Source organism: Dermacentor andersoni, chromosome 6 (genome assembly GCF_023375885.2).
Source record: "Dermacentor andersoni chromosome 6, qqDerAnde1_hic_scaffold, whole genome shotgun sequence".
Lineage (NCBI taxonomy): Eukaryota > Metazoa > Arthropoda > Arachnida > Ixodida > Ixodidae > Dermacentor > Dermacentor andersoni.
The window spans coordinates 6,830,266-6,854,774 of NC_092819.1; the positions used below are offsets into that span (position 1 = coordinate 6,830,266).

At 46.0% G+C, this 24,509-nt stretch overlaps 1 protein-coding gene across 2 annotated transcripts in view; it reads left to right on the forward strand.

Annotated features, from left to right (window-relative positions):
- Positions 1-24,509, forward strand: part of LOC126521517 (protein Wnt-16-like) — a 152,549-nt gene that overhangs the window by 77,169 nt on the left and 50,871 nt on the right. For both annotated transcript variants that reach the window (XM_055065786.1, XM_050170224.2), the window contains one exon: positions 6,596-6,756. In XM_055065786.1, the coding sequence (XP_054921761.1) occupies positions 6,596-6,756 (161 nt within the window). The remainder of the gene's footprint in view (positions 1-6,595; positions 6,757-24,509) is intronic.

Genomic DNA, 24,509 nt, shown 5'->3' on the forward strand with positions numbered 1-24,509 from the left:
ACGGTTGTACAGTACGAGATATAAAGCGGGATATAAAGCGAGATATAAAGCGAGATATAATAAGGAAGAAGAAGCACGTGCTTGCTGCGGTAAAGCTAGCGACACCATGGAGCATGTTTTATTAGAATGTGAAGACGTCTGCCCAGCGGTCGATTTAGGCACCACTGGCCTCCTTGAAGCCCTTGGGTTCAGCGAGAGCAGTGGAAAAGTAAACATGTCCGAAATAGAGATTAGTAAGAGGTGATTGGAAGATTGTTGGAAGAAAAGTAGGGAAACATCAAAAAACGGAGATGTACAAAAGCAAAGTTCGCAATTGGGGAGGAGGAGGAATAAACTTTATTAGTAGAAATGAGCCGACGGTAAAATTGTCCGAGGTGGGCGGCGTCCCTAGTTCAGGATGCCGTGGGCCTGAGCCGATAGCGTGGCCCTGCTCACCAGGCGATGCTGGTCTTCGGGGCTCGAGCTTGTCAGCTGGGCCTCCCATTGCTCGACGGTTGGTCCGGTGATGGGCGGTGTCGATGGGTTTTGTTGACATTCCCATACCATGTGGTCGAGGGTATTGGGCGTAGAGCAGAAAGCGCATTTATGAGTATAGCTCGTAGGATACATGGCGTGTAGCAGGGTGCCGTGCGGGAATGTGCCGGTCTGTATTTTTCGGAAGATCACCGCCTCTTCTCTTGTGAGCTTGATATGCGGGGGTGGATAGATCCTCCTACCCAGTCTGTAGTGGCTCAGGATATCGGCGTATCTTTTCTGGACGCTATCTTGTTGGTCTACAGGTGCTCGTGAACCCGGTGGGATAGCCCGGAGAATGTAATCTCGGGCAGCGGCATTAGCCGCTACATTATCCGCCAGGGATTCGTGTCCCGGGGCCCAGACAATGTACAGTTCTGGAAAATTGTCTCGTTTTTCGAGGATGCTCAGGGCTTGTTTGGAAATACGGCCCTTTTGATAATTTCTACATGCTGTTTGTGAGTCGGTGATGATTGTGATTTGATCTTCCTCTCGCTGGGCCGTAGTGGCGGCCAGGGCTATCGCCGTTTCTTCCGCGCAGTCGATGTCTGGAGTGCTTACCGAGGCCGCTGCTACCTCTTGTCCTTGGCCGTTGATGACGCTGATAGCGTGGGCCGCTCTGTTCTTGTACTTTGCCGCGTCGGTGTATCGGACTTCTCCTTGTTTTGGTCCTTCGTAGGCCTTACGTAGAGCTTTCACTATCACTCGCCTCCTTTCTCTGTGGTATTCAGGGTGCATATTTCTCGGGATGCTGGCCACCGTGATCTTCTCCCTCATGGGTAGAGGAACCCGCTGTTTTGTGGGCTCATATGCGACTGGGTAGCCCAGTCTTATTAGCGTGTCCCTACCCGTGTTGGTGAGCTTGAGTCGCTCTACCTGGCTCGTCTTGTGGGCCTCTACTATGTCCCTCAAGTATTGTGGATGCCCAGGCTGAGTAGCTTCTCCGTCGACGTCGTCGGTGGAAGCCCCAGTGTCAGCTTGTAGGTCTTTCGTTTAGGGCGTTCAATTTGTCTCTCTCACTGTTCTTGAGACCCAGGTACGGGGTTCCGTAAGTGACTCTGCTGATTATGAGGGCTTGTATTAATCTGATTGTGTCCTGCTCTTTCAGGCCGTGCTTTTTGTTTGTCACTCATCGCACCAAGTGCGCGACTTGGGTAACTGTCGCTTGCAGTTTTTTAATGGCGGCGAGACCGGCACCATCCTTCTGGAAAGTGAGGCCCAGAATACAGTGTGTCCACCTTGGGTATGTTGACTCCATGTAGTGTCAACGTTGGGTCAGGTGTCTCCTGCGGAGGCCGCCCTCTTGTCCTCTTTTTGAGGATCAGGAACTCCGACTTTTCCGGCGCGCATGAAAGACTGCAGCGGTGTAGATAATGCTCGGTCCTGTCGATGGCTTCCTGCAGAGCGTCTTGTTCACCCACCGATCCCGCGCACGTCCACATGGTCAGGTCGTCTGCATACATTGCGTGACGGATACCCCTGATGCTCTCCAAGAGGTTCGGCAATCCCCTCATCTCTATATTGAACAGCAACGGGGAGATTACCGACCCCTGGGGGGTTCGTTTCTGCGGTATTTGGAACTTCTCGGTCCTGAAGTTCCCCAGTCCTATGGTCGCCGTTCTATCCGTCAGGAAGTCCCGGACGTAGTTGTATGTCCGCCGTCCGCAGTTGGTATGTTGTAGGCTGGTTAGCACTGCTTCGTGTGAGACATTGTCGAAGGCTCCCTTCACGTCGAGTGCCAGGATGGCACTCTTGTGGCATGTGCTGAGGCCGTCGATGACTTCTTCTTTAAGCTGAAGTAGAATGTCCTGGGTGGAGAGGTTAGGCCGGAAAGCGAACATAGTGTTCGGCAGGTGCCCACCTTATTCCAGGGAGGGCGAGAGACGATTGTGGACCATGTGCTCGAAGAGTTTTCCCGCGCATGACGTGAGAGAGATCGGACGCATGTTCTGTAGGTTGATGGGCTTGCCGGGTTTCGGGATCATCGTTACGTCCGCGTGCTTCCAGGAAACTGGTATACTGCCGGTCTCCCACCTTTCATTGATATACTTTAGTAAACTCTCCGTCGCCCCGTCGTCCAGGTTACGAAGGGTCTTGTTGTTAATTTTATCCCTGCCGGGCATCGCGTTTCTTGTGAGATTTCTTAAGGCTGCCACGATCTCCGACTTGGTGAAAGGTTGGTCTGAATCCGGATTGGGTTCCCCCTTGTACTCCGGGTGAATGACTGGCTGCGTCTTCCGTTGTTGCTCGTCTCCGATGTATTTCTCAGTGATGGCTTCCAGCACTTCTTCATAGGTTCCCTGGAAGTTGTGTATAAGTCTTTGTATGTGTTGCCCCGTGACAGTTTTTGATTCCGTCTGCGCCAGAAGGGTCTTTACAATGGCCCAGGTCTTTCGGTTGCCGTGGGTTCCCTGTAACTGGTCGCACACTTGATTCCAGATCAGAAAGTTTGGTTGTGGGAGTTCATAGGGTTTCTTTTTCTTTTTTAACCTAGGTAGGACATTAGGAACCATAATAGCAAGAGCTTGGTGGCGCAACCCACCGCCCCGTTCCAAAGGGGACGCTCATAACATACATACATACATACATACATACATACATACATACATACATACATACATACATACATACATACATACATCCACCCACCCACCCACCCATCCCTCCATCCATCCACCCACCCACCCACCCACCCATCCATCCATCCATCCATCCATCCATCCATCCATCCATCCATCCATCCATCCATCCATCCATCCATCCATCCATCCATCCATCCATCCATCCATCCATCCATCCATCCATCCATCCACTACAGCAAGTTAAGCTGTACCTGCATTACTACACTGGAGTGGTTTGTCTGATTCCTCTCAGCTGTGGCAAGTGCTGCGTTGGGCAAACTGGGCGCGGCGTCAACGACCGGATGAGAGAGCACGCAAATATTTTAAAGAAGAATACGACTGCGCACTTCTCTGCGCATTGCTAGTCTTGTCCCGATTGTGAACTACTGTTTTTTAACGTTAGGATCCTAGGCATATATATGGTAGAGGCCTACCATATCCAAACCACTTGTCTAGCTTGCGGGAGTCAAACCTCTTTTACGCTTTATGATTCGGAATTGAGATTGCTAAGCATTAAAAAAAGTGGTAACAATGCCTTCAGCAGGCTGGCGTTCTTTGTGTGTTTTATGAGTTTGCGCATGTGTATGTTTGTGTATATATAGGATGCTCTGTTTTCGGAATAAACAGTTGTAAGTGCAGCGCTTGTTTTTACTTTGCTTTTGCCTCTCACTCTTTTCTTTTTTTCGAGTTTTTGCGCTAAGGATCATCATGTAAAGCATCATGCTAGGTGCCCAAAGGAGGCATTCGATTGTGGCCAACATGCTCTCCTTCGCGTTTTTTTTTTTAATTTCGGTGCCCCCGCCCCACAATAGAAAAAAAAAAGACATTGTTGCCCCTCAGCGAATTGTCGCGTGGTAAAAGTTCGATTTTGTTACCTTATTTGCGGAAGGGAATGGGCCACGGGACGCTTCAGTTGCCGGATACACTTCTTATATTATTGCTATAGCAAATATATGGACACTTCAAGGACATTCCTGCCGTCGCCGTCATGTTGTTTATAAAGTTGAAGGGCGATAACATCGTGACCGCGTGCCGCATGATGTATGTGCGAGTGAAAGCGTATACTGGAGGAGGGGGGGGGGGGGGGTCTTAGGATTCTGTGATCCGTGAATCTGTGATTGTGCAACATTTTTATTTGCCTCGCATGACGCATTATTTACAATGACTTTTTCTTACATACGCAGATTTATTGGATACTTATACATATATTTAAATATCTTGTTGCGAGGTTTTGTGTATGCATGCAGTGAACTTTGTTTCCAGTGACACTTTTTTGCCCTTTGTCAAGCTCTATTTTCGCATTTGTATATTCCCTTGTATCTTCGCATTGCTAATGTACTCATATATTTTGCAGAACTCTTGCTTTTTATATGTGTGTCTGTTACGACCACAATTCCGGTGCAATTATCACAATACACGACCGGTGACAGCTGCTCCTGCGCATTGCATTGGAACAAGAAGGCAGCGTCATTGAGATTTTTCCTTGGCTGCTTTATGTCTACCAGAATGTAAACAAGGTTCTTGAATGACAAAGTTTCATGAAAATATTTGTCCTCAACTTGTTCATTTCGTGGCCCTTACATTTTTTCAAATCAGCAGCATGCACTGCTTTGCTGGCTTCGAATTGATACAGTTCTTAAGTTCGTGTGATATTTCTCTTACTTATTAAATATACAAAAAAAGCATGGAAGCGTTGATATCAGTTATTTCGGGCACAATTTTTGGGACATACGAGTATAATTTTTTACGACAAAATATATATTTTATTTGTCTTGACAGTTCGTGCGTTCAAGAATTCGTTTGCAGCATCTTTGGCAATGACAATGCAGTTATTATTCATGTATTTGATCCCTCGAGAAATGCTATAAGGAAGAAGCCGAGCTGTAACGTGAGACCCCACGGTTGGTGAAGGGTTTGTTTCCACACGTGGCGGTTTTCTCCCTTATCCTGTAATACTGCTTTCTGACAACATGTATAAAATCATCGGTTTATCCGCATTAAACTCAGTTGGAAGTAAGCGCTTGTGTTTTTCACCATTCCGTCTTCGTTCGCGCTTTAAACTTGTTAAATGATAAGGCGCCCCGATAACAATGCGAAGCATGTAGCGCTCTCTGCATACGTTTCCCGGTAAAGATTACTGCCGCGCAAGCTGTCATAGCGGCGGCAGCGACGTGGGGAGTGACGTCACTAGCCTTTCATATATAACAGAACCAGCCTAGCAACTGGTTGTTGCAGCACCGCTATGGTTAGGCAACGTATAGGTAGGACTCCCGAGGAGCAGCATGAATACGAGGAATGACAAAGAGAAAATAAAAGGCAATACGACAAGCGGCGGCGTACTGCCGCTGGTCACAGGGGAAGTCCACACGTCCACATTCTCCCGTGGCCGAATAATGCGCCGGAGGAGGAGTGGAGCGACAAAGCATTGCATGCCTCCCCCCTCAGCAGCTTCGCTGGGCATCCACTCTGGCAGGGTCGGAATAGCGAGTGGATAGCGAGATGCATATACGCTCCAACTACTGTGAAAAGGAGCTTGCTCATACACACACGCGCTGGTTTTCATGGTCAGACAGCACTGGATGGTGGACATACGTAAGACCACGTCGCATGAAAGCAATAATCTTTCTGCATTCTCCGCGTGGCGTACGTGAAGCTCTCGTACCCGGACAGTCTGATGGGGGCTGATAGGTTGGGCTCGCTGATGACGACAAATGGGGACTGATTCATAAACACAAACTGTCGAAAGTCAGACATGCTTGACTAAAGTACTCTGGTCGTCTACTGAAATGTTGACGCGTTCCGAACCTCGTCACAAAACGACGCTACCCCCACCCTACTTGTCCATTCTGGCAAGCCATGATTTCAAATGTAATTTGAGCCCAGTGCTTGCAGCCCTTCGGACGAAACAGCCAAATATTTTAAGCGAAGCTTCGTTTTCAATTTTGGACTCGCAAAATGTGACGAGTCATGTGGCACTCGGCTAAAATAAGGGCGAAATAAGCCGCCTATACTAGCGACCACGTTGCCGACAGGGGCGCGCTACCAAAATACGTCCGAGTGACGCTTTTTGTGCGGGCACAGCCGTTTGTTCCATGCTTACTCGAAAAGTGTGAAGACTGCCGCCTTTCGACCGCCGGTTGCATCGCAGGCACGTGATCGCAAGGCAGACTTCCAGGCTAGCTCAGTTTGTTGCAAAAATCTCAACCAACCAGCAAGTCGCCTCCCAAGGTTTATAGTATATATGCTTAGCGCTAGCTGGTGACTTGGAGACGATGGCTGTATTTTGCTGAGTGTTTGCCCTCGTAGTAGCAAAGTACCTTTTTAAAACGCAATCAGAGAAGTGCGGATGAACTTTCTCGCAGTCATCTTAAGTGCGCATTACGGCGGGCCCAAGGCTTCAGCAAAGTCACGCTTTAGTCTTTTCGAGAGCTGGCACGCGAGTTGCTGCCTTCGCCGTGCAGGCAGCCCCGAGACGGCGTTTCTGTACGCGCTGCACAGCGCCGGCGTGGCACACACGGTGGCCCGTGCCTGCGCCACTGGCCAGCTGAAGGAGTGCGCCTGCGGCTCGACCGCCGCCGCTCGTGGAGCCTGGCGCTGGGGTGGCTGCTCCGACGACGTCCAGGTATGTGCTGTTCCCTTGTGCACTGTTCTATAGCGACTGCGCCTGGAAATCTCTGTGCTATCGAGAACTCCGAGCGCCAGGCAAAGGGACATCTCGACCTATTAGAAAAAGAAGATCACCACCCAAGCACTCCGTACAGATGGTTAACCAACGAAGGTGAAACGGGCGGTCCCGTTGTTTATCACTGGGTTAATCCCGACGGTTCGTTAAACGACGGCTTGGTAGGCTGCCGGATTCTCGGTACGCAGTTGCTGCTTGCGCTCAGCTGCACGATCCCGTTCTCGTGCCCGCGCTGCAGCAACGGCACGGCGTTGACGAGCTCGTTCCCGGTTCTGCTCGCGGCATTGCTTATCGAAAGCTGCCTGCTCCTCAGGAGTACGTATGATGCGTGGCCTACTCATTTCGGAGCCGGAGAGAAACTGCTGCGCCTGCGCTCGGCCAAGGTATATGTAAACTGGCAGCGAAGCTTCCGTAGAAGCCCACACGTCAAGAAAATGGCTGCTCGTCGCAACCGTCGCCATCTACGTATCGAACAGACAACTAATAGCAAGAAAAAAATAAAAAGGGACGTCAGAACTGGAGATGGCAGTGACGTCAAGATCTTATGCTGCTTGGCGCAATTGTTTGAATTTCTTTAGCGTCCGGCATGTTGACCGCTACGCCAACAGTTATTTTTCTTTTGAGGCTGAGGCGAGATTGCGACTCGCCTCAGCTGAAGTGCCAGCGTGTCATTAAGCTATAGGAGAGCAGTATGTCTTAGTGTGAACCTAATTAGGCTGTTATTGACGGCAAATTGATCCAGTAGGTCCCTTAGGAAGCTGAGCGAATAGGATGGAAATAAATGACAGTGCCACGATGTTTCAAAAGCAACTTCACTTTTATTCTTCTAAAATAATGCAACCAATATAATTGACGAAACATAACAAGTTTCAATGGATGAAAATACCATGACCAGCACACACTTGTAATGTATAGCAACATATGCGAAACCTTTTCACAGAATCATTCGCAATTCTGTGCGAACATGTATACTCATATTCAACAGTTATCAGACAATGTTACCCCACATTATCATTTAGAAAACATTCGGCTTACTCATTTTTCTGCCCGCTAGACACTCAGAGTCTGTGTTACGTAGAGTAAACAAACACAGCGCGGCGTTTCTTCGCGGAGCGTTCTGCATTCATCATCACGACGAGACGCAGCGCGGCGGATGCCGCAGCGTGAACTTGCACGATAACAAAAAGTCTACACTCACACCTTTCGCCAATGAATGCCCTTCGCTAGGTCAGGAAAGACTTGAAGTGCAGTGCACGCCACACTTTGAACAAACACGCGAGCAAATAAAAAAAATAACTCTATGAAAACGCCTCGTTCAAGTGAGCAACGTCATTCCACACAACATAATAGCTGCTTTGCACAGTCATGCAAGTCTTGCGCCAGAATCACTGCTTGGTGGGGGTCAGCAAGAACGAACTAATAAATTGTGAAATCTAAAAAAAACATGAACATTTGTTGTTTTAGTTGAGAAAAAAATATTTGAAACAGAATGTTTACTCTAATGACAGTATCTTGAATTAAAATTTTTGAACATTTCTTTTCACATAGGTTTTCTAGATTCAGTGTGGGTTTTCAAGTTAAGTGTTGGGTCATCGGCATCAGCAGTTGTAAAGGTAGAATGTACCGCACAAGAACCCACTACGTGGTAGGCGACTGCTCCCTCGCTGGTGCGTGGGTCGAAAGCTGCGTTAGTGTACACTTGTTCATGGCTTTTATAAATCAGTCATCGAAGTCTCCAGCATATTCGCTGGTGGCCGCGCGCCTTCCAGAAACTACTACACAATTCGCGCCGCGTATGCAATCAGACCCGCCGTGGTTGCTCAGTGGCTATGGTGTTGGGCTGCTGCGCACGAGGTCGCGGGATTGAATCCCGGCCACCGCGGCCGCATTTCGATGAGGGCGAAATGCGAAAACACCCGTGTACTTAGATTTAGGTGCACGTTAAAGAACCCCAGGTGGTCGAAATTTCCGGAGTCCTCCACTACGGCGTGCCTCATAATCAGAAAGTGTTTTTGGCACGTAAAACTCCATAATGTAATTTTTAATTATGCAATGAGATTATACAAGGTTCGTCGACAACAGACAGAACCATCGATAACATTCGCGAAACTTCTGATACATGCAGGCGTGTTCTGCACCGAGCGATAACGTTTAAAATTTGTTAGCCGGTGAAATACGGTCACCGGATGCAGACAAGGAGGTATCCGTGACAATATAATTATGCTTGTTTTTGCATGAAAGAATCGTGAAAGGGTGTTCTAAGAAAATCAGGAGAAAGAATTGAAACACCTGTAGCATCACAAGAGAACATCTAGAATAACTGAAATTTACTGTTTTAGGCTTTTAGCGCAGCTCAGAAAGAGCAATAAAGGAGGGAGGTAGGGGTAATCAAAGAGAACGGAAAACAGAGTGAGCGCTAAAATTTACGTAATTCGTAGCTTGTCTCCTCTCGATTCATGATTGCGACAAACCTTGCCCATGGAGCACGTCATTCATTATTCTAGGTTGTTTTGAAGCATCAGCACCGTATCGGGAGGCCTTCACATGGAGTGAATTGCTAGAACAAAATTACACAGTGTAAAGGCCATGTTCTATTATTGTAACTGGCTTCGCTTCGACATGTCATGTTTGTCTTTCTGGGCATTAATAAAACGACATACCGTCTGATAATACATGCTTGAGAATCGGAGGGTTGTTATAGGTGTCTTTCGTTGCCCTTTGCCAAGTCGTACTATTGAAGCGCTTATTCGAATGTATGGGGGGCAGCTTATTTGCACAATATATATATATATATATATATATATATATATATATATCTGTATGTATGTATGTATGCATGTATGTATGAACAGGTTATTTCCCAATTTATGCATTTCGTCACCGCAAAAAAAACTGTTTATTGTTTTCAGCCTACTATGATGTTTTGACGAAGAAAGACATTCAATTTGTTCTGGGAGGCACACAATAATTGCTGTGGCACGTTATTTAATGCACAACACTGGATACAGTAGCCAACCATTATTAAAACTCAGAAAAAATTATTAGCACAATGCATATGATCAGGCACATAGCATTTTCAGTCAGTCAGTCAGTGTTTTACTTTCACCAAACAAAAACATCTGTGAAAAAGGGGAGATGGCAACTGCATTTTTTTAATTCGTGCTTTTTTTTATTGCACGAAAGCTACTGCACTTAAATAATATACTAGTACATGCTTAAAAAGCACGATTTTATACTACAATAATAATCAATCAATCAAATGTTTATTGCAGTGACCAGGAACAGCTAGAGAGCCTTCGTATTGGTGCACTTAAAGAGCAATATGTGAGACAATATGTACAGAAAACATGAATGTGGTAGACAAAAAAAATGCGAGATAGAGAAATAAATAGGCAAAAAAGAAAACGAGGAAGAGTCAAAGGGAGTTACTCATACATGATTATCTACAGATACACGAAACACAGGAAATGAACTGTGAAGTATGTCAATACAGGTACAGCTCTTATTACATGTGTTTTGGAGTCGAGTCATATAAAACACTGTCTTGCAACAAAGCCATGCAAAGAATGTGAAATGTGAAATGCTGCCTGGTATACTGTTGCGGCACGAACAAATGCATATGATCAACAAGCTTTGGGGAATGCATAACGACATGGACCACCTTATACAGGAACGAAAGGTCTGATTAAATCATTGAGTCTTGAATTTAGAGGTGCGAGTTGAGGTATATTTGAGAAGGCTGTTCTGTGGTCGCCAGAAGGGCAAAAGTGGTGCTTGAAGGTAGGTATCAATTTATTATGTACGTGTCCAATGAGGTCAGAATTAGATTTGTACGTTGCACCCCCTCCTACAGAGACATACTCTAGTAGTGTAATTCACACAGCATAATACAATATCAGAAACACAACAGGTGAGTGGAAATCATGCAATATACGGCATGCAATTCCAAGAGCGTGAAGGGCATGTTGTGTAATTATCTATGTGAAGAGAAGCTTAGCATTTTGTCGAAGTACACACCAAGATCTTTCATTTCACCGACCCTGGGCAGTGGAGCATCCCGTAGGGTGTATGAAAATTGCACATGGTGTTTTCCGCATATAACTTAATGCCACAGTATTGAAAAGACTTAAGAGTACCTCATTGTTTCTGCACGAGTTTGAGAGTGAAAAAATGTCTTTTTGGAGGTCGATGCAGTGGTGAACACTGTTGACAGCCTCAAATAGTTTTAAGTCGTCGCCACACAAAGCCATGCTGTTCATTTATTAAAATGCTCTTAGCACTAACAGAAAGCAAGGAATACAATACCAATTCAACTACTTTTGACGCAATGCAGAGGATAGATCTAGACTAGCAGTTAGTAACCACCCGATTTGTGCACGGACAATGCCCATGCTACCTTCTGAGTGCTATAAAACGTACTAGACTTTAGGGAACTATTGAATGCGCTTGTGAGAACAGGGAACAAGTACGCTTCCATACGTCTTAAGAGGAAGCTTTAGCTCGGGCGCTCCTATCTAAATACATGTAAAAGGAGAATTCGTTTTTCTCGGCAACCACTGTACAAAATTTGACGGGGTTTGGCGCATTTAAAAGAAAAACTTAAATTCTAGTGACTGTTGGTTCCGAATTTTCGATTTAGGTTGTCAATTTTTTATTAAAAATTGGCAAAAATCGCAAATTTTCAGAAAACGAAACTATTAAGTTTACAACTCCGTAACTCAGCAAGAAAAAACGATATCGCAATTCTGTGAATTGTATCTGATAGCACATCTAAAGCGGACAAATTTGACATCTTACACATGAATCTCAAAAAATTTATTAATATATAATTACAACTTTTGCAGAACCCTTGTAAACAACGTAACAAATTCACGTAAGATGCAAAATGCCATATCAAATTTGTCCGCTTTGAATGATCTAACGGATTCCGTTTACAAAACCAGTATACCTTTTTTTGATGCAGAGCTATAAATTTGTAAACTTCGTGCTTCTATTTTTTTCAAACTTCTGAATTTTTGAAATTCTTTTGAACAAAATTCAAGCCCTAAATCAAAATTCCGCTTCCAACAGTCACTAGAATTTAGCTTTCCCTCTCAATTGCAACAAATTTCATTCAGATCGGTCCAGGGGTTATCTCAGATAAACGTTTTTGCGGTTTTACATGTATTTGAATAGGCCGCGTCGGAGTTGGGCCCGAGCTAAAGCTTCCTCTTAATCACTGCGGAAGAATTACCATCAGCACCACGAGAAAGGTAATGTTTGAGACGCTTCATACACTTGAAAACAAGGTTTTCATTGACTGATAGCGTACACACCGTGCCAGACTGAAAAGGAAGGTTACTTGAAGCATATGTCACACCATATAGCGAACTGAAATGTTCTGCAAAGGCACCAGCAATGTTCGAGACAACATCACAATTTTTATCACGAAGACATACATTTTTGGCGCTCTTTTTAGAAGAGTGAGAGACACGAAGCTCCAGAAATATCTTGAATTATGTGTCACGCTGGCGTCAACGAAATCAGTGTGGTCATAGTGATGACGATGATGATGATGATGATGATGATAATAATAATAATATTAATAATAATAATAATAATAATAATAATAATAATAATAATAATAATAATAATAATAATAATAATAATAATCTTAGTTGTGACATGGCCTTCTAGACTAAAAAAAGGCTGATGCCTGTACGCTAGAGTGTCTGATAGCCAGCCACCTGGCAGGAATTTGCAGGGTGCAGAGACACCCCCTTCCCCTCCACGTGCGCGCGCACACGCACGCACACACACACTTGCTCAATCACGCAGCATGGCACACATGGATACAGTCAACGGGTGCACAACACACATGAGTGCCAATTCAGTCCGGTCACAAGGAAGGGGAAGCAAATGGCCAGGGGGTGGAGAGAAAGCTCTGTATGCCAGATATAATCATGGAGTTGTGGTGTCGGGCTATACAAACGTGATGGGGCTCAGGCCGTGCTGACCACTTGTTCAGACGAACTGAAGAAAAAAGATGAGTGCTGTCTAGAGAGCCGTCAAGCACCCTGCAGAATATACAAACTAGAGCGATATTGTGCTGGTATTGCAGTGTGCTACTTGAGGGCTTTGAGTCAATCCTCGTAGGCTGGCATGAGCTCGTATACTGATGAGCAGTACTCAAGCCGTGGCAGTGTGATAAAAGTGTAGAGTGCTCGGAAAACCTCAGGTCACCAGGAAAGGGAGACATGGGACACAAACCCAAGAATGGGCCGATCCTGATACAGTGCTGGTGACATATGCGGAAAAGTTGAGCGAAGAGCTGAATCTTGCACCCAGAATGGAAAGGGCCCGAACAGTCTTTATAGAGGTGCCTCCGAGGAAGTAGGTTGGACACGCAGCAGTTTCGTTGTGGCTGATACGCATGGCAGCACTTTTTTCAGTGCTACTACAAAGTTTGTTGTTGTAGGTCCAGTCGTTCACCTTTACGGAATGTACTTATCTCAAGCAGATATGCTGTGCATCGGCATAATGTTGCTGTAGAAGTGTTAACTTGTTAATCAAACGCATTCTGATTCATTAGGAACTTAATGTTGAGTTTATATTTTTCCTGACTACAGTTTATAGTATCGCAGCAAGAGACATTTTAGTAGAAGCTGAAAAGATTCGGGAAGTTTAAGCTTAGGGACTGCACAAAGCACTGATGGCACCTTTTCACCTTCCCCACTATGCACTCACACCATCTGCACTTTCCATGATCAAAAAATGAGATAAAAAATCAATTACAGTTTCATTGACTCAGTACTTGCTGCTTCTGAAGCGGGCATCGAAGCAATCGTGGTATACGCTGCTACATGCATATGTCTTGCATGATGCAGGTCCTGCTGTGCATTGCACACGGTACATACGCTGCAAATAGTTTTCTTTTTGCAGTGCTCAAGTATAAGGAGACACACTGACTCGAACATGACTGCACTGTGTCACGTATCCTTCTGTGCGTCAGTGTTCTTGAGTGCTGCACGAGCGATTTATCCCCAACTAACCGAAAAGACGCATGCACTTGAAAGAAGTGAGTGAAGAGTACAGTGAACTTGTACTGAACTGGATTCACATGCCGGATAGAAGAGCGCAATGTCAGTTCAAATGGGCGGCATGGCTGACTAAAAGTTATCTTTGCCACTGGAAACAGCGCAGAGCTCGCCCGTTAAACTTTAGGCACCTGAGACCTGGAGGCTTACGAAAAGGGTTCTACTTAAATTGAGGACGACGCAACGAGCTATGGAAAGAAGAATGATGGGTGTAACGTTAAGGGATAAGAAAAGAGCAGATTGGGTGAGGGAACAAACGCGAGTTAATGACATCTTAGTTGAAATCAAGAAAAAGAAATGGGCATGGGCAGGACATGTAATGAGGAGGGAAGATAACCGATGGTCATTAAGGGTTACGGACTGGTTTCCAAGGGAAGGGAAGCGTAGCACCGGGCCGCAGAAAGTTGGGTGGGCGGATGACATTAAGAAGTTTGCAGGGACAACATGGCCACAATTAGTACATGTCCGGGGTAGTTGGAGAAGTATGGGAGAGGCCTTTGCCCTGCATTGGGCGTAACCAAGCTGATGATGATGGTGATGATGATGATAACGCCCTTAGTCAAAGTGAGAGAAAACACTGGGAAACACGAACATTTCCTCAAACAGCTAAAAATTCAAATATTACAAACTCATCAGAAACACTTCATTTGTAAGAACCACTGGACAATACAAGTATTTCCGCAGTAAGGTAACCATACAAACTCTAAAAACATATCACGAACTCTTCACCTTTGAAAAATGTAAATGAACTACCAAACTCGATACAAAACAAAAAGACAAGAACAATACTCAAATCTCAGAGGTTGTAATAACGAAGCGGCAAAATGCAGATTTTATGGGAGAGGATAAATTAAGGTCAGGGGCTGTGACAGCTTGAATAAAGCTGGCGCATTAAACTGTGATGAAGTTCACTGTCCTTTGAACAAAGGCTACCGTAGAATCTAGAATGTGTTTCTATACGCACAGTTGATCTCTGAATAAACTCATCCGCGATATCACTGAGATTTATTTTGCGGGCGAGCTCTCTGTGCCAGTAGAGAACTCCTATGTGATTTAACCGCGCTTGTCCCATTGTTGACCTCAGGTACGTTTTGACGCGACGGAGGCATTAAAGCGATCTCTCAGACGTGCATGACGTGACTGGGATAGTCAAAGCAATTTTTATAAGCTTAGCCACCTCGTGCAAAAGATCTCGTAGCTGCTCAAAGTTATCGACAGCGAAAGCATCTCTACAACATCCTGAAGCGTGTTCAAGAGTGTATTGCGCTGCCATATATATATACATATATATATATATATATATATATATATATATATATATATATATATATATATATATATATATATATATATATATATATATATATATATATATATATATATATATATATATATAGCGAGTAATCCTCGTTTCCAGTACCTCGTAGAACCGCTGACGGCACATGTTGTCGGCCGAAGGAAGTACGTTATGTACGGATCCGTCGTCATGCCGTCGTAGAGCCTTCCTCGGCACAGAAGATTATTTCTCTTCAATGTTCAGTTCCAATTCAGGCGCCGCCGCGTGTGTCTCGTTCCAAAATCGGCAACACCCTTCCTTTCCAAGCCCGCTAAGACTCTACCTGACGGCCTTGAGCATTTTTCTGCTTGATCAAATCTCAGTGCTGCTTTCTGCAACACAGTACTATTTCTAATCCTGAAAACACGAGCGTCAGGAGCTTGAGGATGAAGTACGTGGCGAATTTTGACATCGCTTTCAAAATTACACTGGCTTTCAACCCGGAGTCTTTCCATTCTTCTGATGCTAAGACATGAATAAACGAGATCAGGTGCCTATAATTGTGGACAGTCGCCGGACGAAGACTAAGTGGCCCTTAACGTCCCACTTCGTGGGTAAAAGCTTTCGCAAGTTTACGCTCTCATTTTCTTTCTGAACTGCCTGGAACATATATACCTAGGTGCTTTGGGGACCACGTAACAAAGTTTATAATTTCTGACATCATGCCCGAGAAATCGCCACACATTTCCACTTTCTGACTCGTGTCCTGTAGAAACCAGTTAAGTAGGTGCGCAAGACAGAGTACGTATAGCGCTCGCGGTTCCTGCTGTTGTATGAGGGCTTGCAGCCCACCGGGCTGTTTTTTCATATTTGCAGCGCCATCATAGCGTTGCCCATGGCAATTGTCAATGTTAAGATTAAAACGGTAGAGGAAGTCCTTTAGAAGGGCAAGATGACTGGCCGCGCGGGTGTCCGCGGTGTTATAAAATCCATAGAACAGCTCATATGTTTCGAAGTTCTTTTGGACAACACGAAAACTGATCGACACTTGCTCTTTGGCAGATATGTTCGGTGTCTCATCCATGATCACGGCATAGTACCCCGCTTCACGAACCTCATTTGTGAGTGACCGGAGAACATCACGAGTCAAAATTTCCATTTCCTTTAAAATCTCGTGGAAGAGCCACCTGTACTTGATTTGAGGAAGTCATGATTGCAGTTCTGGAATGTCATTGGCCGCATCCGGAAGTTGTGTTAGATTACTTTCTGCATAATCATGACCACGTACTGCCAATCCCTGGCATTGTAAGTACTGCAGTGAAGATAAAGTCGCTATAAGCGCTTTTCTTGCGTCTTCCATTTTTTTTTTTTTTGCTTTCCACTTACGCAAGCAGTTGCTACATTCACCCCCATTTTCACAGCTGCGGTTCCGCTCTTGGCCGCACGGTGCAGATTCGAGGCCTCGTGACTTTTAAATAATATAAGAGCTTTTGCAATTTTACAGTCCATTTTGCACAAACGTCAAGCCACAGTCATTATCCCTGGAAGTATTTGGAAGAAAAATATTCATCTCACAATTAAGCAGCGTGACAGGTCTGACAGTAGCTTGTTCTCTGACGCGTCATACAGAAGCCATTTGTACGCATGTTTCCAAGCTGGTTGGTAATGTCGGCCCTGTCGTGCTTTAGGGACAGGACCCTCACCAACAATTCGCACGCGTGCAGAGAGGCAGTGGTTACAGTGGCAGATGTTGAGCCTTTGCCGCTACGGCAAACCTCAATAGGTTCAGAAGCTGACGTTCAAGGTCCCATGCCTGGTGGATTGCGTGTCCTTTCGTCATCCTCTTTGGGAGGTCTGTTTTTCTTGATGAGATATCTTTCCATTGCTTTTCACGGTTTACTGAAATACAATACTAGGGAGGTAAGACCACCAAAGAATGAAGCGCTAAAAGCGTGTTCTGGGCTTAAGATGAAAAATTGGGGGCCAATCCACTCTGTGAATGTGGAATGCCTGCGAAGCTCTCGTTGTGCTGCCAAATTAGCCCCCAATCTATGATTCGAACGTGGTTGGACAGCAAATCCAAAAAAGTTACGAAACAAAGCATGACTGACCGCGGCGCAGTTCAAAGGAGCGCACGAAACAAAACACGTTTGTTTTGTTTCCACTTTCTGATTATGAGGCACACCGTAGTGGGGGACTCCGGAAATTTTGACCACCGGGTGTTCTTTAAAGTACACCTAAGTCTAAGTACACGTGTGTTTTCGCATTTCGCCCTCATGGAAATGCGGCCGCCGTGGCCAGGATTCGATCCCGCGACCTCGTGCTTCGCAGCCCAACACCACAGCCTTTAAGCAACCACGGTGGGTGCCCTAGATGTGAGCTTGTCCATGATACCACGTATGTTTGAATCTCGGCGCTGTTCGGTAGCGAGGTGAGCGAAGCAGATAGCAAAAATACAGAAGAAGAACCATAGTTCGCAGGAACATCAGGAGGATTGTCTGGGTGGTGGTACAAGCCGTCGGCATCTTGATGCAAATGGTCGGACTTGTAAGCAACTGTGTACAAGTATTCCTGTAGGCATAGTGCCCAACGACCTCGGCGATCGCTTGGGTCTTTGAGGGACGAAAGCCAGCAGAGCTATGGTGGTCTGTGGCGACTGTGAAGAGACGACCGTATAGGTAAGGGCGAAATTTCACCACTGCCTAGAGAAGTGCAAGCCACTCACTTTCAGTAATGGAATAATTCCGATCAGCTGGAGAAAGCAGACGGCTGGGATAGGTAATGACACGGACGTGGCCTCGCTGACGTTGGCTAAAAGGGGCACCGATTTCATGACCACTGACATGAATGTGGATTTCCGTTGGAGCTGACGGATCGAAGTGCACCAGAATGGGTGGAGATGTTAGGAGAGAGATAAGATTCGAGAAAGCGGTCGCTTGTTCAGGTCTCCAAGAAAATGAAACGTCTGCCTTCAGAAGAGCAGAGGGCAGGCATGTTCCGCAAATTTGTAGATGAAGCGACGGAAGTACGAGCGCCGGCCCACGAAGTTCCCGACATCTTCAGAACATGCTGGCTCGGGAAAGTTCTGTACGGCGCGAACTTTGCCCGGGTATGGGCGCACACCAGATGAATCAACAAGATGACTGATAGTAATTTGACGGCATCTGAAGTGACATTTAGGCGAATAAAGTTGAAGGCCAGCATTGCGAAAAGCAGAAAGAGCGAGAGACACTCCAGGTGCGTGGCAAATGCAGGAGCAAAAACAATGACGTCATCTAAGTAACAAATACACATGGACCACTTGAGGTCATGAAAGAGTCCATGATGCGTCCAAAATAGCTGGAGAATTACATAAGCCGAAAGGCATAAATTTGAACCGGTATAAGCCACCGGGTGTTATAAATGCGGTTGTCTCGCGGTCCATGTCGTCGACGGCAATCTGCCAGTAACCGGAACCAAGGTCGATGGAAGAAAAGTACTTCGCACCGTGGAGGCAGTCGAGGGTGTCATCAACGCGTGGTAGAGGATAAACGTCTTTCTTGGTGATCTTATTGAGGTGCCGGTAATCCACGCAGAAACGCCAGCAGGCGTCATTTTTTACTAGAACGACAGGGGACGCCCAAGGACTAGATGATGGGTCAACGATTCGTCGAGAGAGAATATTCCAGACCTCTGTTTCAATGACTTTTCATTCGTGCAAGGACAGACGGTATGGTCGCATTTGACTGGGGTGCGTCACCGGTGTCAGTACGGTGTGTCGTGAGAAAGCTCTGGCCTAAAGGACGACCCAGGTAAAAGATGTCGCTGAACGCAGCGAGCAGCTGGCCTAACCGGTCGGCGTGGGGAGGCGGAATTTCTGGAGCAATTGCATTTGTGAGTTCAGGAAGGACAGCTGGCAAAGGAGATGAAAAGCCAATGGGAGACGACGTAATATAAGCAGTCAAGGCTGAAAATTGGCAAACTTCGGAGGAGGACAGCGTACCTAAGGCTATGCCTTGCGGTAGGACGTGATCACCGATTCTGAAGTTGACATGAAGGCTGGTAGAGTGATACTTACGAGGGTGTGCGGAAGAGCAACATCATGGGCAAGGAGGACGTCCGCTGGACACAACACACACACCGGGAGGCACAGGTGGCGCTGAATAAAGCAGGACGCTCGTCACGGCTTGTGGGGCGAGTCGAATGTGCTTAGCAGAGCCTGCTGGGAACTTCCTCAGGAAGGTCAGGACCAAGTAAATCAAGCTGAACAAGTCGGAGGAGCAGTCGATAAGGGCGGAGTGAGCGGACAGGAGATCAAGGTCTAGAATAACGTCATGGGGACGCTCTTGAAGAACAGTAAACAAAACAGATGTTTGGCGGCCACCGACATCAACGCGAGTGGCACACATTCATATTGTGGTAAGTGTTCTTCCTTTGGCGACTCGCACGAGACAGGTGAGCCGTCTACGAAGCTGGTCGCTCATCAAAGAGATGTGCGCCTGAATCAAGTAGCGCAGTGACAGGGACACCATCTACGTCACATCAAGTACATTCCCTTCCGCCGGCAAGGTCGGTAGAGCAATTGCAGTCCCGGTCATTCTAGCAGCGTCACCTCTCGGAGTTGCACCCGTCAATTTCCTGTTGAGTGCGAGTACACGGAGGACGGTTGTTGGAAATGTCTGCTTCGGAGCTCGGTCGTGCACAGCAGTGCCCCGCACCTCTACCAAATACGTTGCGGAGGGAAGAAGCAAGACGGGAAGTGTACCTACAGTATCCACAGTAATTTGCAGTAACTGACAAAGACAAGTCTAGAGCAGGCTAGTCACGGAATCACCTTCTTCAGCCGCAGGCTCATGCTCATATTCCTCAGCGTTGTGCAGAGCAGCGTAACCATATATTTGTTCGTAGGATATATATGTAAAACAGCTTGGGAAGGAAGAGAGCAAAGCAAGGGAGAAGGCAGGGACCCTACTCAAAAGGGCGCCTGGTTGGATAAAAATCACTAAATGCTTACTTATAGAATTCTGTAATGTTTAGATTAAATAATTTAGTAGATGGGAATGTCATGTGTGCCAAAAACGTTCAAAGCGCTACGCTACAAGGTGTCTTACAGAGGTCCTGTTCTTCTTTAATTACTCCTAATATAAAGCTGAAATATTACCAAGATATAACTTGACAATCTCAAAAACGAACAGCCTTTGTGCGACCTTACAGAATCCAGCAGAAGTTCCAGTGAAGGTGACTCTGTCGAACAGTTGCAGTAGGAATTTTATTGTTTGTAATATTAACACACATTTAAAACTTGGCGCGCATGTGATTCATGCTCAACCCGCATTTCCTCCACAATGAAAGCCAGTGTCACACCTCGTTCTGCAAAGGCGTCCTAAAATATGAGAATAACACGTATGTAAACCCATAAATAACCAAAACGAATTAAACTTTGCACGCACATCTCACGTAGCCTACGCCATTTCTAAAAGAAATATGATGTAGTTGCCTAGCTGAGCTGACCAAGGACAATGGGGATGCCTTCTATGGGCGTCATGTTACGTATGAAGATTTGGAAAAGCAATATTCACTAATAATCTGCAGAGCTCATAATTAAGCCAGCGAATGTTGAGTTGGTGCTGGGGTGAAGCAACTGGTAATTTCTTTCGTTATCCTGGTGTAATCAGCATTCGTTAGTTGTACTGCTATCGAATCAGTGCGTGATTTAAACTCACAATTAATCAATATTTGAAAAACAAAGGAACATGGCAATAAGAAGAGGAAAGGCGAAAGGTGATAAGTGCTAACCGCCGGATTAAATTTCGGAGTGTTTCGAACTCTTACGAATCCTATTTTCCTTTGTTTAACGGTGACCCAAGCAAATTAAACTTGAATTTTGTTAGCGCGACACCACAGTGTGATAAGGTAATAATTACTCAGCGTTCAGCTGTTCATTGATGATAGTTATCTGTAGAGAAATAAAAGAATGGCTAATATACTAATAGAGTCCTCTCTGACCTTGACGCCGTAACTAATTGGTGTAATGGATGGCTGATGGAAATAAACGCTAACCAATGTAAATTCATGCACGTGTCACGGGTTACTTGAAAATTATTCTATATTCATACATGAACCACAGCGCCATTAAGACATCATCGCGTGCGACAAACATCAACAGTGTTGCGCTGCACCACATCCGCAGGACGTGAATGCCAAGCAACAATATTTCTTCGAAGAAAATAACATTTAAATTGATCAGACCTAGAAGTACAGCATCTAGGAATAACTTCAATAAAGTGCCGGCAGCCGACGGCTTAACGCGTCGTGACGCTGGCCAGGCGTCGACCCGGGGTTATACCCTACTCTGCACTACCCCAGTTGGGCCCGTTTGTAGTGGGTCATGAGGCTTGTGCTTTTCGAGCGCACCCCGGGCCTGCTGGACGGCCCATAGTTGTGAGTCCTTGTCTGCAGACTGCAGTGCACCTTGAAGTTCGGGCGGGTAAGTCCTGGAGGTAGCTGCCGTCGGGAACCTGGCACAGTCCCACATGATGGACTTACTGCGAGGAAACATAATGAGGGACCTTCTGATAAGCATAATTACGTATGATTACAGAAAGTTGAATAAAACAGCATCAGTCGTAACCTGCTTCGTCGTTCAAACCAAGGGATAACACTAAGTTCTTTTTTCATTGCTGTTACACTTACAAAGCAGCCGTATCTTCCCAGAACATACCTTGCCGCGACGGATTGGATTTCTCTAATGAATTAATATGCACACCACAAAACGAATCCTACACAGGGCAACCATATACTACAACACTGGTAAAACGCCTATTTCTTGCGCTACTCCTCACACCCAGGAATTATGGACACATTCTGTGGTTCTTCACAGCAATGCACAAGCGTAAGTAAATCGGCAAAATTAAGAAAATATATACATATTACAAAATATCGGCCAAGTATCAGCAAGTTTCAACTGATCACCCCGAGAAGGCAGCCAACAACATATGCGTTTGTGGCACCTAGTCGGAACAGTGCTGGTGCGTTAAAGAAGTTTTGGTCAGGGATGGGCGGCGAAATCACATTTCAGAAGCAAATTGTTTTGCACCCATCCGACACAGGGAAAATTAGGGCTATTTTTTTTACCTTCACTTAGTGCAGACTCGTGTAGACGAGTGTAGTGCTGGGCAGAGGTTATGGCGTCGTGTGCTGCACTTGGCTCGCTGGGCTGTAGCCAATCACAGCAGTCTGCGCGTCGTCTTCTGCATCAGCATACTAGCCTCGCATCGAGCCTTACTCGTAGCCGCTCGCCATCGCCCCTTGCAGGAGCAGTGATCCCCGCCACACACGCTGGTACCGCGGGCTGACGACGCCGCGGACGAGTGTAGCACTACCCACCTCACGCTACCCGGAAACTAAACGCCAATGTACGGTTTTCCTTTCATCGGCAAATCTAGACAAACTGCAGCTCAATACATCTTCAATGCACGAAGACAGCACGAAGTCGAAAACAGTTCGAACCATACGTGAGTAAGATAATTTTACCTTCTTGGAAGATTAGCTCACCTCCGTCTGTGACACATGGTCACGCAAGGACTTTGCTGCCGTCTTTGCAGCGAATATTCACATCGTCGCTATATATCAGCGCCGACAGTATGAGACAAGATGGCGCCACGCTTTTGCAGCAGCAGCCTGCTCGTTTGATGTCCGCTGCCTGCGCTCATCGAAACCGGGGTACAGAAAGTGTAGTTTTCATGCTACACTACAGCTGTAAAAAATGGCTTCGTGTACGTAGGCGGAGGTAAACATTGCTATGCCAAGTAAAAAAACAAAGGCAACTTCTTACACTAGCTGCACTCGTGTAGTCACTGTAGATAAAAAAAAATAGCCCTATTGACTTCAAGACGAACCAAATTTAAACCGTAAGGGGATCTATTACAGCTGGTGTTGGAATAGTAATTGCAGAGCGAGTGTGGCTCACTCTGCTTGCAAGCGCAGAGTTTTCAGAGGCAGCAGGGAGGGAGTGTATACATGCGTGTGCTCGTCTTGAGTGTGCGTGCGTGTGTACTTGACTTTGTGCGCGCGCGTGCTTGTGTCTCCGTCTTTGAATCTGCATGCGCACGAGCGCGTTTATGCATCTGCGAGAATACGCGCGTTTGTGTATGCGTGCATTTCCGTGTGCGTACGTGGGCACATTTTTCTGCCTGTGAGCATGCGTGGGCGCGTGTAAATGTGCATGGAGGCGAACGTGTGTGTTATCTGTGCGTCTGTATGTGTGAGGGAGAGTGTGCGTGGTGTGTAAGTGTTTGTGTGTGTATGTGTGTGCGAGCGAGCGAGCATTTCCCTACTCTCCGAGGCAAATGGGACACAGACTTTAAAATTATGGAGTTTTTACGTGTCAAATCACAATCTGATTATGAGGCGCGCCGTAGTGGGGGACTGCAGAATAATTTCAACCACCTAGGGCTCTTTAACTTGCACCTAAATGTAAGCAAACAGGTGTTTTCGCATTACGCCCCCCGCTAAATTTGGCCGCCGTGGCCGGGATTTGATCCCGCTACCTCCTGCTTAGCAGACCAACACCGCAGCCACTAAACAACCATGGCGCGGATACAGAATTTAGTTCAACCCTTAGTTATATCCACAGAGACAAGAACGAATGACACTGCCTTTATAGCATTATCGCTTTCTTAAAGCGAAACCGACGCAAAAAGAAAAAAAAAATAGGAGTCATTCCACTCTGTGAAGGTGGATGACCAGCTAAGCTGCAGCACATCTCACAGGATTAGACAAGCGACAAGAAAGGGGGTTAACCGAGGGACCCGATTTTTATTAGTCATAATATGAGAAGCCAACAAACACTGACACCAAGGACAACATAGGGGAAATTACTTGCGCTTAATAAATAGAATGTAGAAACGATAAGTTAATGGAAATTAAAGTGGATAAAAAAACAACTTGCCGCAGGTGGAAACCGAACCCGCAACCTTCGGTTCGGTTCCCACCTGCGGCAAGTTGTTTTTTTATCCACTTTAATTTCCATTAACTTATCGTTTCTACATTCTATTTAATAAGCGCAAGTAATTTCCCCTATGTTGTCCTTGGTGTCAGTGTTTGTTGGCTTCTCATAATAGGATTAGACAAGGGGACATGTATTTTTCACCATCTGGTAATGGTAGCGACGATAGCTTTGAGATTACTGTGATATATACGGATTGGTCCGGTTACAACCTTAGACAGAATCTTGGCCAAAATTGTATCTATACAATACCCATGCACGTACCCAAGGGGAAGCCCGGAGGGGGGGGGGGGGCCCCCCCGCCCCCCGAAATTAAGCGGCATAACCTCCCCCCCCCCCCTATCTGCCCAAGGCA